Source organism: Gnatocerus cornutus, chromosome 2 (assembly GCF_029298725.1).
Source record: "Gnatocerus cornutus isolate USDA-ARS CGAHR chromosome 2, icGnaCorn1.1, whole genome shotgun sequence".
Classification (NCBI taxonomy): Eukaryota; Metazoa; Arthropoda; class Insecta; order Coleoptera; family Tenebrionidae; genus Gnatocerus; species Gnatocerus cornutus.
The window spans coordinates 7,571,510-7,585,567 of NC_142234.1; the positions used below are offsets into that span (position 1 = coordinate 7,571,510).

General features: G+C 31.7%; 1 protein-coding gene across 2 annotated transcripts in view; it reads left to right on the plus strand.

Moving 5' to 3' along the window:
* The window catches only part of LOC148178479 (discoidin domain-containing receptor 2-like), a 59,425-nt gene that overhangs the window by 11,782 nt on the left and 33,585 nt on the right, over positions 1–14,058 (plus strand). For both annotated transcript variants that reach the window (XM_088030556.1, XM_088030555.1), the window contains exon 3: positions 6,905–7,007. In XM_088030556.1, coding sequence (XP_087886682.1) covers positions 6,905–7,007 — 103 coding nt within the window. The remainder of the gene's footprint in view (positions 1–6,904; positions 7,008–14,058) is intronic.

A 14,058-nucleotide genomic window follows, 5' to 3' on the forward strand; every position in this document is an offset into this window, starting at 1 on the left:
AACTTCATCAAATATGTATTACTAAATTGATATGAAAGCTTTTCTCGATAAAAAAGGGGGAAACACATTTTTGCTTTTTAATAGCGCAACAAAAACTTCCGAACTCTTTGACTCTCCAGGGACGAACAAAAAAGTACGAAGAACGCCAGTAACTTATGTATATGTCTGCTTCAAAGTGCCTCGTTTTATACACACATCAAAAACGAAGCTCATTGAAGTATGATCCGATATATGGATGTTCTTCAAAGAATTTATTATAATAAAAGGTAATAACAGTATCACGTTTATAGAATATCCGTATTTTATTTATCAAACAAATCCAGCAACAGAACTGCTTTAAGTATCTCATGCAATTTCTATCTTTGTCATCAAATGCTGGCAACATCTTGATTCCACGAAAGACGGTTTTTAAACATGTCTATTAATAAGGTGTTTTTAACTATTACCTTTATACAATATACCCACATTTAATAGAGCGTAAATAAATACCTGAGGCTACTAGAGAAACAAAAAATACCCATAATATGATCCTGTGGCTTTTACTAAAACACACGTTTAAAGCGTATTGTAAGTTAAAAGCTCGTATAATACACAACGCTGAATTGCCAGGAACAACTACTGGTAAACGACGTTTTATAGTAAAGCAAACTTAGGTGTAATATAATATAATATGTAAATAGCTTATATTCTTCAATTTTATATTTACTTTTATGTAAGACAACACATATTTTTTAGCATTTCTATTTTTTTGTCAAACTTATTTTCTAATTGCAGTGTTCGATTTTGTCCTATTTCATTTGTATACCCAAGAAACGAACATTTTATAAACGAAGAGTTAAATATGTGATGGCAGATTATTGTTATTTTCACATATCGTCGGCTTAAGTTGTTAAGTTACTAAGTTCATTTTTGGACAAAATGCGTTCTCAATTTTATAAAAAATATAACAGAACAATATAGCGTTGGAACCTTTAATGTGTTATTATTTCAGAATTAAGAAAATTCTATTTTTATTCCCCAAATTTTCAAATCTCAGATTTAAAAAAAAGTCAAAATGGACTTAGCAACTTAACGATCTAAGCCGACGATATCTTTATTATACATAATTTTTCCTGCAGAGAATTTACCGATTTTCAAAAGAGCAATTTTGGAAGTAAGCAGTATTTAAAATGGATAAGTAAATTGTGATTACACGCATTATATTAAAAAAATATATATATAATTCAGGAATATTACATTATAACCTGTGATGAGACCCATTGTTTACATTGTGATGTTTGCGGGCGAGTGCAACAATTCAACCGAGAAAATAAGGCCATAACATGCTAGTGAAATGCTATGTTTTTTCTACGACCATTTGTTGAAATAAGTATAAAAAATAAAAACATGCATCAAGGCGATGTATCTTGTCTATAGCCTACAAAATTAACTAAAGTCAAAAATAAAAGTCAAATTCTATAACAAACTAATTTAATTTTTTGAGTGCGCAAACACGTGCAAATATTTTCAGTTTGTTTAATTACGAAATTTTATTACACAAAAATTAATTGAATAAAATAATTGTCAAAATATATATTGACATTTTTTTATGATTTAGTTTATGTCTTTTAAAAACCATGGACTATGGTCATCAAAGCCGACGAATTTCATTTTTGCATAGAACATAATGTATTATAAACGAATTATTTAATAGACGTAGATAAAATACATAAAAATAATCTTCTTCATTCGGATTATTTTTTAAATTGGAGTGCTATACTTTTCTTCCTCAACTGACTGTGGCGTTCTAAAAACAAGCAGTACTTTTTTAAACTGCATTTTCTTCAAATATGTACATACATAATATATTTATAACATGAGCGACGTTAAATGCATTTTTACGATTATCCCCAGTTTAATGGAAATTTCTATTATCCGCATTTTTCGTAAACTCATAAAGTTCTACACTTTTCTTTAAAAGAAACCCGTTGTTTCCAAATAAACATTTCTACGTCCCCGCTCAAGAAAACAATAAACTTTTAAACCCCGTAACACAACTATCATTAATTAATCTGTAGTTTGAATGAGATTGCATGCAGAAAATGAACAAGGATTGCACGAAAATATAACACATTGGTATGATTATGAGTTCCATAGGAAACGATATCGTTTTTAGTATCCCGATAGGACACGAATCTGATTCAAACGCGCAACGAACATGACAGTGTCACATAAAACATACCACCCCTGTGATTATATATAAAGCGGATGTTTTAACGGTGCACATTATGAAAAACTACCTACGTTCATACCATAACGTAGTTCAAACAAAATAAATAGCGGAACGGCCACTGTTAAGCCAGAGATTTTAAAGCGGAAAACCAGTTATCTAAAAAGTATGAAAGAGTCGAGCGTTAATTTCAAGTGCACGGTACTTTTTATTTTCTGGTATTAATTTGAAACGCACTTACTTGTAGATAATAGGCTATAATATCAACTTATATTTTATAATAAACCCAGAGCAATTGCACGGAAAATTTTTAGATCACCAATTTATTTATGAAGTCAAGGAACCAAATAATAGGATATTATTTTTTTTTATATTTCTAGCGTAGAAAACTAGAAAACTAAGCAACTAAATCAATAGAAGTCACAAATCACAAATATAAACAATAAATTGTATTTTATTTTAATTTATTTCCACGCAACCCCCATATATTTTTTTGCACTTTATGAGAAATGTTATTTATTTTTTAATTTCCATTTTATTGCTAGTAAATTGCATTTTGTTGTAACAAATGTAGATACGACAAACATAAAAATAATATCTGTAACTGAAATTGTTTCTAGAAGCCAAATCAACGGCGCAAGAGAACGTACTTTAAATAAAACTATAGAATTTGCATTTGTATGCTCTTGTTTACAACTAGTTCGCTTATCTTGAATTGAATGTAATTACTTTGACTTGAAACAAAACTAGATTTTAAAACAAGTGATCAATAATTGCAAGAACGGTTCAAACAAAGTAAAAATGTGCTAAACTTATGTATGTTAATTTGGCAAAAAATTAGCATATTGGCCGCCAAACCCAGCAATCTCTACAGTAAATCTTGGGGTATGAAACGAATTACCTACATAAATTATAAGATGGCGTTTCAGATGTCATTAGATCCCCATATCATTTTAAAGTTAGTAAATTAGCGTTTAGATTTCTAACCACTTAGCAACTTTGACAATTTAAACCTAAAGCTTTGGAAATTGTAACGGAGTGTCGGCATACGGTTCATGACAGCTCCGCTGATGCTGCATTTGTCCTGTTCCAAATGACACATTACCAAGCATTATACATTTTATAGGTCCTCACCTAAACACAAATAACTTTTAATTCAACTGACAAATGCAGAACGAAACAACGTATTTACTACCTGAAATTAGCCACGGTCTTAACTCTGTTATTTTCAGTTTTAGCATTTTGTTTTCAAAAACTACTTGAAACAAATTTCACGTCGGCCTATTCGTCTTGAAGAGTGACATGCAATTTACTGGTTCGGTCTGTGGATTTAGTTCAGCAGAAGAGTGCAGCGACTCGAGAGCGGTGAAAAAGAAATTCCGTAGTGACCCAGAATACCGGAGTATGCCCGGAACCGTGACTTCGGACACCGACTACGTTAATTTAAATGAGCTTCTATTTTAGGAAAAGCATTTTTGCCAATCTGTGCTTGGAAATTACTCAACTTAGATTCAAGCGAATGCAACTGGACGGGATTTCAATCAAGGTGTAAAAATGACTGAAACTTGTGTTGGAAACTTGATTTTTTTCGTTTTTTAATAAACGGGCTCTGATGGTTATTTGTACATCCAGGGCTTAAAGAAAAAGACCACATTTTGATAACTGGATGTAATTAAAACTACATCAAAGGTTTTATAATGATTTATATCGTAATGGGGATTTCCTGGAAAATTGACATGACAACCTAAAACTCCTTAAAGGTAACCAAATTGGTATTTATTCCCCCGCTGTGAATAAATAATTGCCATATAATTTAACTTTGGAGGTAATTAAAAATGTATCTTAAAACTTTTCACATAAATTCTTATTTGCGTGCCTGTTGCATCCAATTAAGTAAATCAACGTTTCCACGTGAAAGTTTGGATGCATTACCAAAAGGTGCAGCGCATGTACAAACCACAGGTGGTACACGATTAAATCAAATCACGGCTAAACAACAATGATTAGGGAGGATTATATAACAGCAGTTGGCCAGATGCTCCATCACATTCTACTAAACCGACCATACCGATTTACATTGTATAATCCTAAAGAAAAACGTGTATGCAAATCTGACCATCAATCATTCTCTTTCTTGTAAAGTGCCGCGTACTTATCATGACAACTTGGAATTGTAAGACGCGTATTTTGCAGTTAGCAGACGAATAATTGACGTTATTATAACAATTTTTTACATTAAAAACGAGCGATACTTGTCGCTTTTTATTTAAAACATAGGGGAGCAACTAACATATAGAATTGTTTTGTTATCTATATTCAGCAGCAACTCACCTTTATCTTAACTTCGTTAAGTACAAAGTCTAAGGTTTGTCCCCTGTCATTCAACTGGCTGGATCAGACAAGAACATTTACCTGTCTTATCAAACTATTCAAATATTAGCACAACTTGGAGAAGTTTAGATCAATTTTGGCAACAACCAAATAGTAACATTTTGTCTAACGCGCGAAATTTCTAACAAGATATTTTTTGAAATGAAAGTTATGAAGCTCTCTTTGTGTTTGTCAACATATTTTGGCAAAGTAATTTAGTTTACTTGAACAAAGGTTGAAACTTAGATATCAAGTGAACGCGTAACTTCCATTTAAAGCAATTGTAATAAAAGAGCTAATTTAGCAAATTTCCACAATGAAGAGAACCTTTATAGACGCCCTCGATATTATTCCTGAAAATATGAGACGATAAATCACGCAGGCGGCGAAAGGAACTACCTGTTCCCGACTCGAGTAATCAGAGAACATTTCTGCATGTAAAGTTTATGAAAGCTCGCATGAATCTTGAATTAATATGCCGCAGGCCTTGTGTTATTACGTGATGAGAACAGCTCACGTGACCGGGTTACCACATCAGTTGAAGAAGACCGCGGGCACGGTTCTCACTTCGACCTGCAAGCTTATAATCATATTTGTATGTATCTCTCTGTGCAAAAAGTCCTTAATTAATATGTCTAATAAGCTTGCAAACCCACAATAATTGGTGAAACGAGCTTCAACAATTTCGAAACTCGAAGGAACTTGGAAACAGCAAGATTGCCTTGATATGCAACCTGGTTTAATCACATTGTGTGCTTTTACACACCGTACTCATTATGAGAGATCTTGGCTTATCTTTCTCAAGAATGCGACGAGGGAACTGCGTAGGTGTTACGTAACTGATATACCACTGATTTCACAAATAACTTCCTTATCACACGGAAATTTAATTGAAATTCACCTATAAACTTAATGAGTTTATAATTAAAAATTTCAAATTAGATGTAAACTAAAATATGTATAATTAATTTAATGAAAATGCCAATTACACTACATTATTCTCACCAGTGATAAATTTGTTTGGTTCATACAGAGTAATTATCACCGATGTACAAAAGCTTCTAAACTTCGATTTTCCTGCAGCGAATTTACCGATATACAGTTGCGAGCACGGAATTTCGGAATTTTTCATTTACAGTGGTCTCCTTTTGGTCTCAAATGCAGAACATAAATAGGCTTAACTTTTTCAAAACTATTTTAAAAGTCAATCAGAATAAGAAAAAAACCTTAAAGTAATATCTAATCCTTTGAAGTGACAGAAAAAGTCTGCTCGAAACTCTGAGCTAGCCAACAGTACATCTCAAAATTAAATGACAACCTTGATAAAAAAAATTGCAATTAATTTTACAAACTCTTTCAAATGCCTAAAATTTACATTTTTGCGTCAGATTCTAGACCTTTGTCAACCAAGGGCGTATCCAAATTTTCAAATTTTTATCTTTAAAAGTAAACAATTAAACAAGGAATTTTTATCTTTAAAAGTAAACGATTAAACAAGGAATCAAACTGACTATTTTTATATTTTTTTATTTTCTTCTAACAATAAAAAAACATTTTTTAACACCACTGATGAAAATATTCATCTAAAACAAACAAACCTTTCATTGTTGCTAAGCAATCAAAATTATATTCTTTAATCCAGAGGCGAACTGGAAATTTTGACCAAATATTCGATTAATTTTATCTCGGAAACGAAAAGCTTTTTACATTTTTTGTCAATTGATTTTATTTGTTTTCACCAATTACCGCCTTTTGCTTGCTATTGTATTTCAAAAACAGCCTTTATATACCGACTATAAAAATGAGAATGTTTTTTCATGTAAATAATAATTTGAATATTTAAAAAATTAGCAGACATAAAAATCTGAAAGTAACATGGAATTCAGTAAAAAAACTTCAAGATTCTAAACTTGTTCATATGTCGAATCACATTGTCCGTCGCAATAATAATAATTGTTACTATTGTTTCTAATCGCTTTACCAAAATCATAAATACTGCAGTGAAATGGTCGCTGACCTATGTCATAAATCCTACATTCAATTATAAGACAATAGACAACTTGGTGTTTATTTGAAAACAAAAATGGTGGATGCGCCGGGACAAATTTTTACCATTAATTTTATTAAAAGTCGTTTTTTGCTATTTTAGATTAATAAAAATTTATAATTACATTGGTTGTTACTAATGTAGACGAAGTAGATTAAACTTGCTAACTCACATGTGACGCTTGTTAGTAGTAACAGTAATTTAAAACTGCATAATAAATTCAACCCTACGTTACCTGGGGGATGTAATGCTCCAAAATGTACATATATTTGTTTCAGGATACTGTAATGAACCACTCGGTATGGAATCTGGCACCATTCCTGATGAGGCCATCACAGCTAGTTCCTCGTATGTTCCTAATGTCGGTCCTCGAAATGGCAGGTAATGTAATTTGACTTAGTTAAAAACTTGAATATATTAAAGTAAATTATGCAAACAATTTCAAACGAATTAGTCAAATGGAAAGTTTGTATAAAATTTTAGGATGCATGCTTGTTTCAATTAATCTGCTTCATTAGCAAAACATTTTCTGACGTTTTCGTTGTAATTAGTACAAACAACAATGGTAAAGCTCTAATGGTTTTTACTTGACAATAAACATATTATTAGCTCAACAAGCCATAAGCTTATCTAAACACAAAAGGACGATAGAATAATCTGCTCTTGAATGATAATAAGGTGCAATGGCAAACATAACATAAACCGTGAAAATTAAATCGAGTAACCAAAGAAAGGGATTCAGCACAGACCCCAATTTGCAGGTCCGCAGGGACCAACACTTACATTAAATCTTATGATAAAGGCGTGGTTTGTGGCTCCCAGAATGCGTTACATTATATTACCAGGACAGGGACATATTCCTCCTTTATGTTCTGATCTACACACGCATAATCTAGTTCTGAACCCAAACAGACAAAGAAATTTTCATAATGATATTCACTTTTGTTATTCTGAGCGTTGTGCTACCAGTATAATAGTGTTTTTTATATGCAAATTAAATAAGTTTCATAATCTGGCAACATGAAATCACTTCAAAAACCTGACATATTCGGTAAAACGTTTATGTTACACAACCCGTTCAGATATTTTCGTTTTATTTGCAAACCAAATGTGTTTAGCACTGCCGTACAGAACATTACCAAGGACGTTCTAATTTCCATTTACCTTATAGTCCCGGATTATGAATTTTCTATTGATCAAGCGAGTAAGTAGTCGTAAATAACTGTCTCGTCTATTTGACACTGAGTCGAGACTTAAAATTTTCCTAGACGCTTTTGGAGCATTACGATGCAGACGCTTTCAAACTTCTGCTGGAATTTACCTATACCCACATATTAAAATAAATGCCTGCATTCAAGATTTATAACAACACTACTGCAGTGACTGTAAATTATGGAGTATAAAATTAATAATGTAACGTTGAATTTATGTGCTATAATATTTAAACTCTGAAGTAAATCTAAAATTTATATGGGTATAAACTGTCTTTGTAGACCCTTCCACGTATACTTTACCCGCTTCCAGGTACAAGTTTGATTTGGATTGAACATATGGTTCGACTTTAGATTTTATTACATGGTACTTAATACCATGGTACCATTATTACTAAAATTTCTAATTGTTAAAATTTCTTAATTTTAAAGGTTCTGACATGCTAGTTTTTCAAAAAAATCCAAAATTTTCAAATTCTTGAAGTCAGTCAGGGTATAATTCTACTTTTAAATTCAGGTTTTTAGGTTCTTAACTTTTGATATTTTCATAAATTCAAGTGTTTTTAGATTGTCAGATTTTGGGATCTTTCTCAAGTTCATAGTTTTCGAGTATTTAATTTTTTAAATTGCTAATTTGCAAGCTCTACATATTTTGGTATTTTGACTTTTTTAAATATTCAAAATAGCTTCATCATCTTCTACTGTTGCTGCGGGACAAATTTGATTTCCAATTTCGCAAAGTAACAAAGCTATACATTAAAAAATCTAAAAATTTTGGAATCTTAGCAAATGGAAATTTAAAAATCTAAAAACCTTGAGATTTCAAACCTTGTTAACAAAAAGCTACATAATAAAATTTAATTCAAACGAAATTTAATTTGAACTGGATGAAAAAATATAGCCACATTTACGTTTTATAAAAAATTAAAAATAAGAGAATGAAGAAATAACCACACAGTTAACAAAAGTGCAAGTTAGTAAAATGTTATTTTTCATTTTTCGATAAAGTTTATGTTTTATGAAATTTGTTCATATTCTGGATTTTTTGGTCTATTAATAATCCTAATACTTTTGCGCTATCAATGCGAAAAAACAGCAGCAGTGCGGCAAAAGAAGGCAGATTACACTAGCCGCTCGGTGGCATTTAAAATTAAAACAACCTTTGCCACAACAAAAAATATACACTAAAGTATTATTTACACAAGTTGCTTTCATAATTAATATGATTTTTCTACCTTAAAAATTATAATAAAAATTAATTTTATTGGTGGCGCTATTTATTAGAAAATTTAAAAATTGCAAGTGGCTTTGTCAAAGAAGAACCATGTTGTCGAGGCGGAAAATCATACTTACAGTTGCTCGAATGTAAATAACTATTTCAATTTCATTATTTCAATATTGGAAAGTAAAATGTCGAGAGCAAATGGAAATATAAAAATTTAAAAGCCTAAAAACTTCAAACTTTGTTAATAAAAATCTGTAACACAAAACTGAATTCAAACAAAATTTAATTTGAATCCGATCAATTACGTTTTATATTTACGCTTTACATATCAACCTAAGAATCAAAAAAAGAAGAAATAACCACACAATTAACAAAATTGGAATTTCGCATGTTAGTAAAAATCTAGCACTCCCTAACTCAAATAATTTCTCACTTTTCAATAGACTTTCTGTTTTACGAAATCCGTTCATATTCTTGTAGAAAAACAAGAAATTTTTAAAATAGACCCACAATTAAGGACTTTCCGTAGTAAAGACTTATTGAATTTCAAATTTTGTATATTGTCAATAGAAGCTGAGAAAGAAAACCCAAAATCTGAGCATTTCAAAGTTTACAAGTAGTGAAACAGCGATAATCTGTTTTCTTCGAAAACAGCCCTTTGTCTCAAATAAACAAGATTTTAGCGCCGAGACCCAAAAAAGGAAAACCAAACTTTAAATTTAACTGCTAATCTACTCGACTCGTCCTATGTAGTTATTTTAATGTCCGTAGAATTTGCTCTCCAACTCTACCGTTTCTGAAACAATTTGGTTTAGTCCGAAATGTTCTATGTTATAAATTCTATAAAACCTTCTCTTTGGTAACTAATTTGACTGGGCTGTACATTTCAACATAGATACAAACAAATTATCTCTGGGGTATGATTCGAAAAAGTCAAGCAAAAAATCTGACTGAATGCAAATTCTAATAAAGCTAAAATATTGGGTCGGATAAGCACAGAGGACCGTAGTTTATCCAACACAGTGGCCTGGAAAAGCCTATTCTGTGTCCTCCGAGACCACACAGATATGTCCAGCCTGAAGCCTCTCTCTCCCGCAGTGCATTCTCGACCAACGCAGTAAATCAAGACGCTTGAATCTGCCGGGAGTGATAATGCGACTCGACATAGAGAAATATGTACGTTCATTCCGTTCTGTTTTGCTCTAGAAATTCCTTCATTGTCTGATGCTACAAAGTAGTTAAGACCTTTTGCTAACACCATCACGCTGGCGCTACGAATATTAGGCTAGTCTTAGGATAACCATTGACTTTTCCGCCCGTTTCCCACATTGACTTCATGATGTTATTAAGATCTGAATTCGCTGAATACGGATCCAGCGCTCATGCGGAAAGAAAAATAAGTCTTTGCTCAGCTTTCTAAGATAGCTACTTAATTTAATGAGATACAATATTGGCTATTGACTATTTGAGGCTTTCTTCGGAATTATCTGCTTCACGATTACTAAAGGAATTGGATGGCATTTGTCAAATGCAAATTGGATTTGTTCGTTAAAGCAAACAACTTTAACTGCTATTGCACTATTAATTAAACTTTTGAATACATTTTAAACAAAAACGTATTAAAATATTCCACGATTTTCTAGCGCATTCAGTTGCTCTACTCTAAAAGAGAAACTAATCCTCACAAAAAAGACTAAAACGATTTTATATTACTTTATTTGGCCAAACTCTGGACGGTTTGCTTACAAGAGTCATCAACAAATTAAATACTAACATTGCCGAGCTTTAAATTTATCTATGTTATGTTACCAAAAGCCATTAAGTTTTTTATCAAAAAACACTCAAATTGCGGGATCAAATAGAAGCTCATCTTTTTTATTAATAAAACACATTGTTTTAGACACTACTTTTAATGAATTTTTCTTTCAATTCAACAAGAAGGAAAGCAGATTTTGCACTTATGTCGTCATTAAATAATGAAGAAAAAATTGTACTGGAGAAGTAAAAAGTCATTTTTAAAGTAAAGAAAATTGCCTATTGATTCTAAATCCGGGAAATTTTTTTCCATCAGGTCAGTATTCGGAGCTTTTTTTTACAACATATTTACAATAATAGTATTTTATACAACAAGTGGCTAAAATAGTGCTTTTTTTACGCGTGGGCCATTTATATGCACGAGCCGTAGGCGAGTGCTGTAAAGCCCACAAGTAAAAAACAGCACTATTTAGCCACGTGTTGTATACAATACTTTTTGTACGACCATAATTTAACATAATACTTCTTAAGAAATCTAATTACATATTTTAATTTAAGTCAAAGTAATTTATAAACTATGAATGGAACGTAAGCTACTTTAAATAAAAATGAAAAATCTCGTATCCAAAGCTTTTTCTAAATGCGAAGAATGGTCCTCCATGTCGGCATCTTTCTGAAAACGGACAGGAATTTTTGATCAAAATTTCCTGAATTTAATCCAGTCGTCGTTGTTGATGTTGTGAAACAGATTTTTCTTGTACTCCTCCTGAAATTACACAAGAAGCAAATGATGCATCTCTCGATTTATTACCAAGAAAGTCACGTATTTTATACGAAAAGGAGTATGAAGGATTTAAGCAGTGGTGCGAACAGAAGACCGCAAGCAAAATATCGGAATCCGTTCTTCTAGCGTACTTGAGTGAGAAGTCGAGAACATGCAAATCTTCAACATTGTGGTCCAAATTCTCAATGCTAAAGTCAGTATTATACGTTAAGGATCATGTTGATGTGACTAAATATTATAAACTGAAGGCATTTTTGAAGAGACAGTCTGTCGGATATCGACCGAAGAAATCTAAAGTGTTTTTTAGGGAAGATGTGGAAAATTTTTTGTTGAATGCTCCAGATGACACGTACTTGCTGTACAAAGTGACGTTAATAATGGAACTAGCAGGGGCTTGTCGTCGGGAAGAACTTTGCAACATGACTATCGATGACATTGTCAAAAAAGAGTCAATTCTTCTCGTCAAGATACCGGATTCTAAAACACATACTGAACGGACATTTACTGTCATAGGTGAGGAAGTTAACGGAATAAATCTACTCGATGTTTACGAAAAATACGCTGCTCTACGTCCGGTTCATGTGAAACACAGACGGTTTTTCCTACAGTATCAGAAAGAAAAATGTACCGTACAATGTGTTGGGATTAACCAGTTTTCAAAAATACCAAGTTTAATAGCTCATTACCTAAAGTTACCTAATCCCGAACGGTACACCGGGCACAGTTTTAGAAGATCTTCGGCATCGTTGCTGGCAAGTTCTGGGACAGACATCTTAACATTAAAACGACTAGGAGGGTGGAAGTCGTCAAGTGTTGCTGAAGGATACGTGGAAGAAAGTGTCCATACGAAAGTGGATACAGCAAAAAAAAATTTTGCTAGTAAAGGTGGAAATAGTGCTGTTGATGCTGAGAAAAATGAAGTTAATATTCCTGATCCAGAACCTTCAGCTCAGTGTGAGATACGTGGCCCTAATATTACATGCTCCTCGGAAGCTTTACTTCCAGGAATAAACATTAATAATGTTCAAAATAGTACAATCCACATAACTTTTCGTTAACAAGTTTTTATGTTTTTTATTAAGAATTTTAAATATTTCTACTTGAATGTTGAATAAAATCTTATTAAAAATGGTTAAATTATTAATTGCAGCTTGAATTATTTACAATTACATGTTCTAATATATTGTTCAAGTTTTTTATCACGCCGTGAAAAAAAAATAATTTTTTTAACGCTCCTCGAAAAAGCCCTACTTTTGACGTTCGTAAGGAGTGTCAAAAATGTCATTTAGGTTATAGTCGTACAAAAACAATATGTTACGAAACGAAATGTTAAAAAAATCGATATATTTTGCATAGAGTTTCTAAATTGGTATAAGTATAATATAATACGTATACGTTAAACAAGTAGAAGTTCATTGATATTATTAAACATGTATCAATTAATTCCAATGCTCACAAAATTGTAGATTCTTGATAACTCACGCGTTTCTTAATGCTTTCAATGGTCAGTATGAAAGATCATGAATAAACATTCAACAGTAATTGTTGTTGTTCGTTGTTGTTGTTCGAATTATTCAGGTATATTCATATGAACTGATAAAAACTATCACATATTGCTACGATTGTCCGGGAGAACCTTCAAATTAAAATGCATAATAACTTTCTAACAGATCAACGGATTTTGTGGAATTGTTACTCATTTTGTTGCCAAGAAAATTGTAAACATAATATTTTAACCATTTCAAATCTTTGTTACTCATAAACGCATAAAGCATTCTTTATCATCAAGAAGTTTTCTAAAATGCTTTTTATTTACTATTAGCGTAAAGACATGTTAATAGGTCAGTTTCTGAGCTGTAAAATTAAATTTCTCTGCTACAAGTAGGTATAGAAAAGCGTATTTTGGGTAGCCTATATTAAGGTAAATATGGAAACAAACGTCATGCATACGGCAAAAATAAAGGTGTTTTATTGGTTTAAACTTAAAAACTACATGTTCTTAGGGCATGACATCATTTCAACAAATTATCATTATTCCAGCAATGAGTTCTATAGATATCTTATTTAATTGGCATTCCAAAAAACCTTTGAAACATTTCCTTGCAAGATTTAAAGAAAAACAATGAAATATGTACAGTAAAAAATTTCGTTTTGTACGCAGCTTTAGACAAAACACAATTTATTATAAAAAAAAATGCCAGATTGTCGCAGATAGATTTGATTTAATAGTTATCAAGCGCTTTTATTATTTTTTTGCTGCACAGCGGGCATTGGGTAGTTTTTACGACCCGATGAGCTTTTTTTTATCTTTACACGCCGAAATGTAAATTCAGATTTTCAATAATCACTAAGTGTTTTTGAGTGGATAAAATTTGTTTATTCACGTGTAATTCTAAAAATTTCATTGCGTAGATACTATTTTTCATAAATTAATTCTCATTTTTCAATAAATTGGAT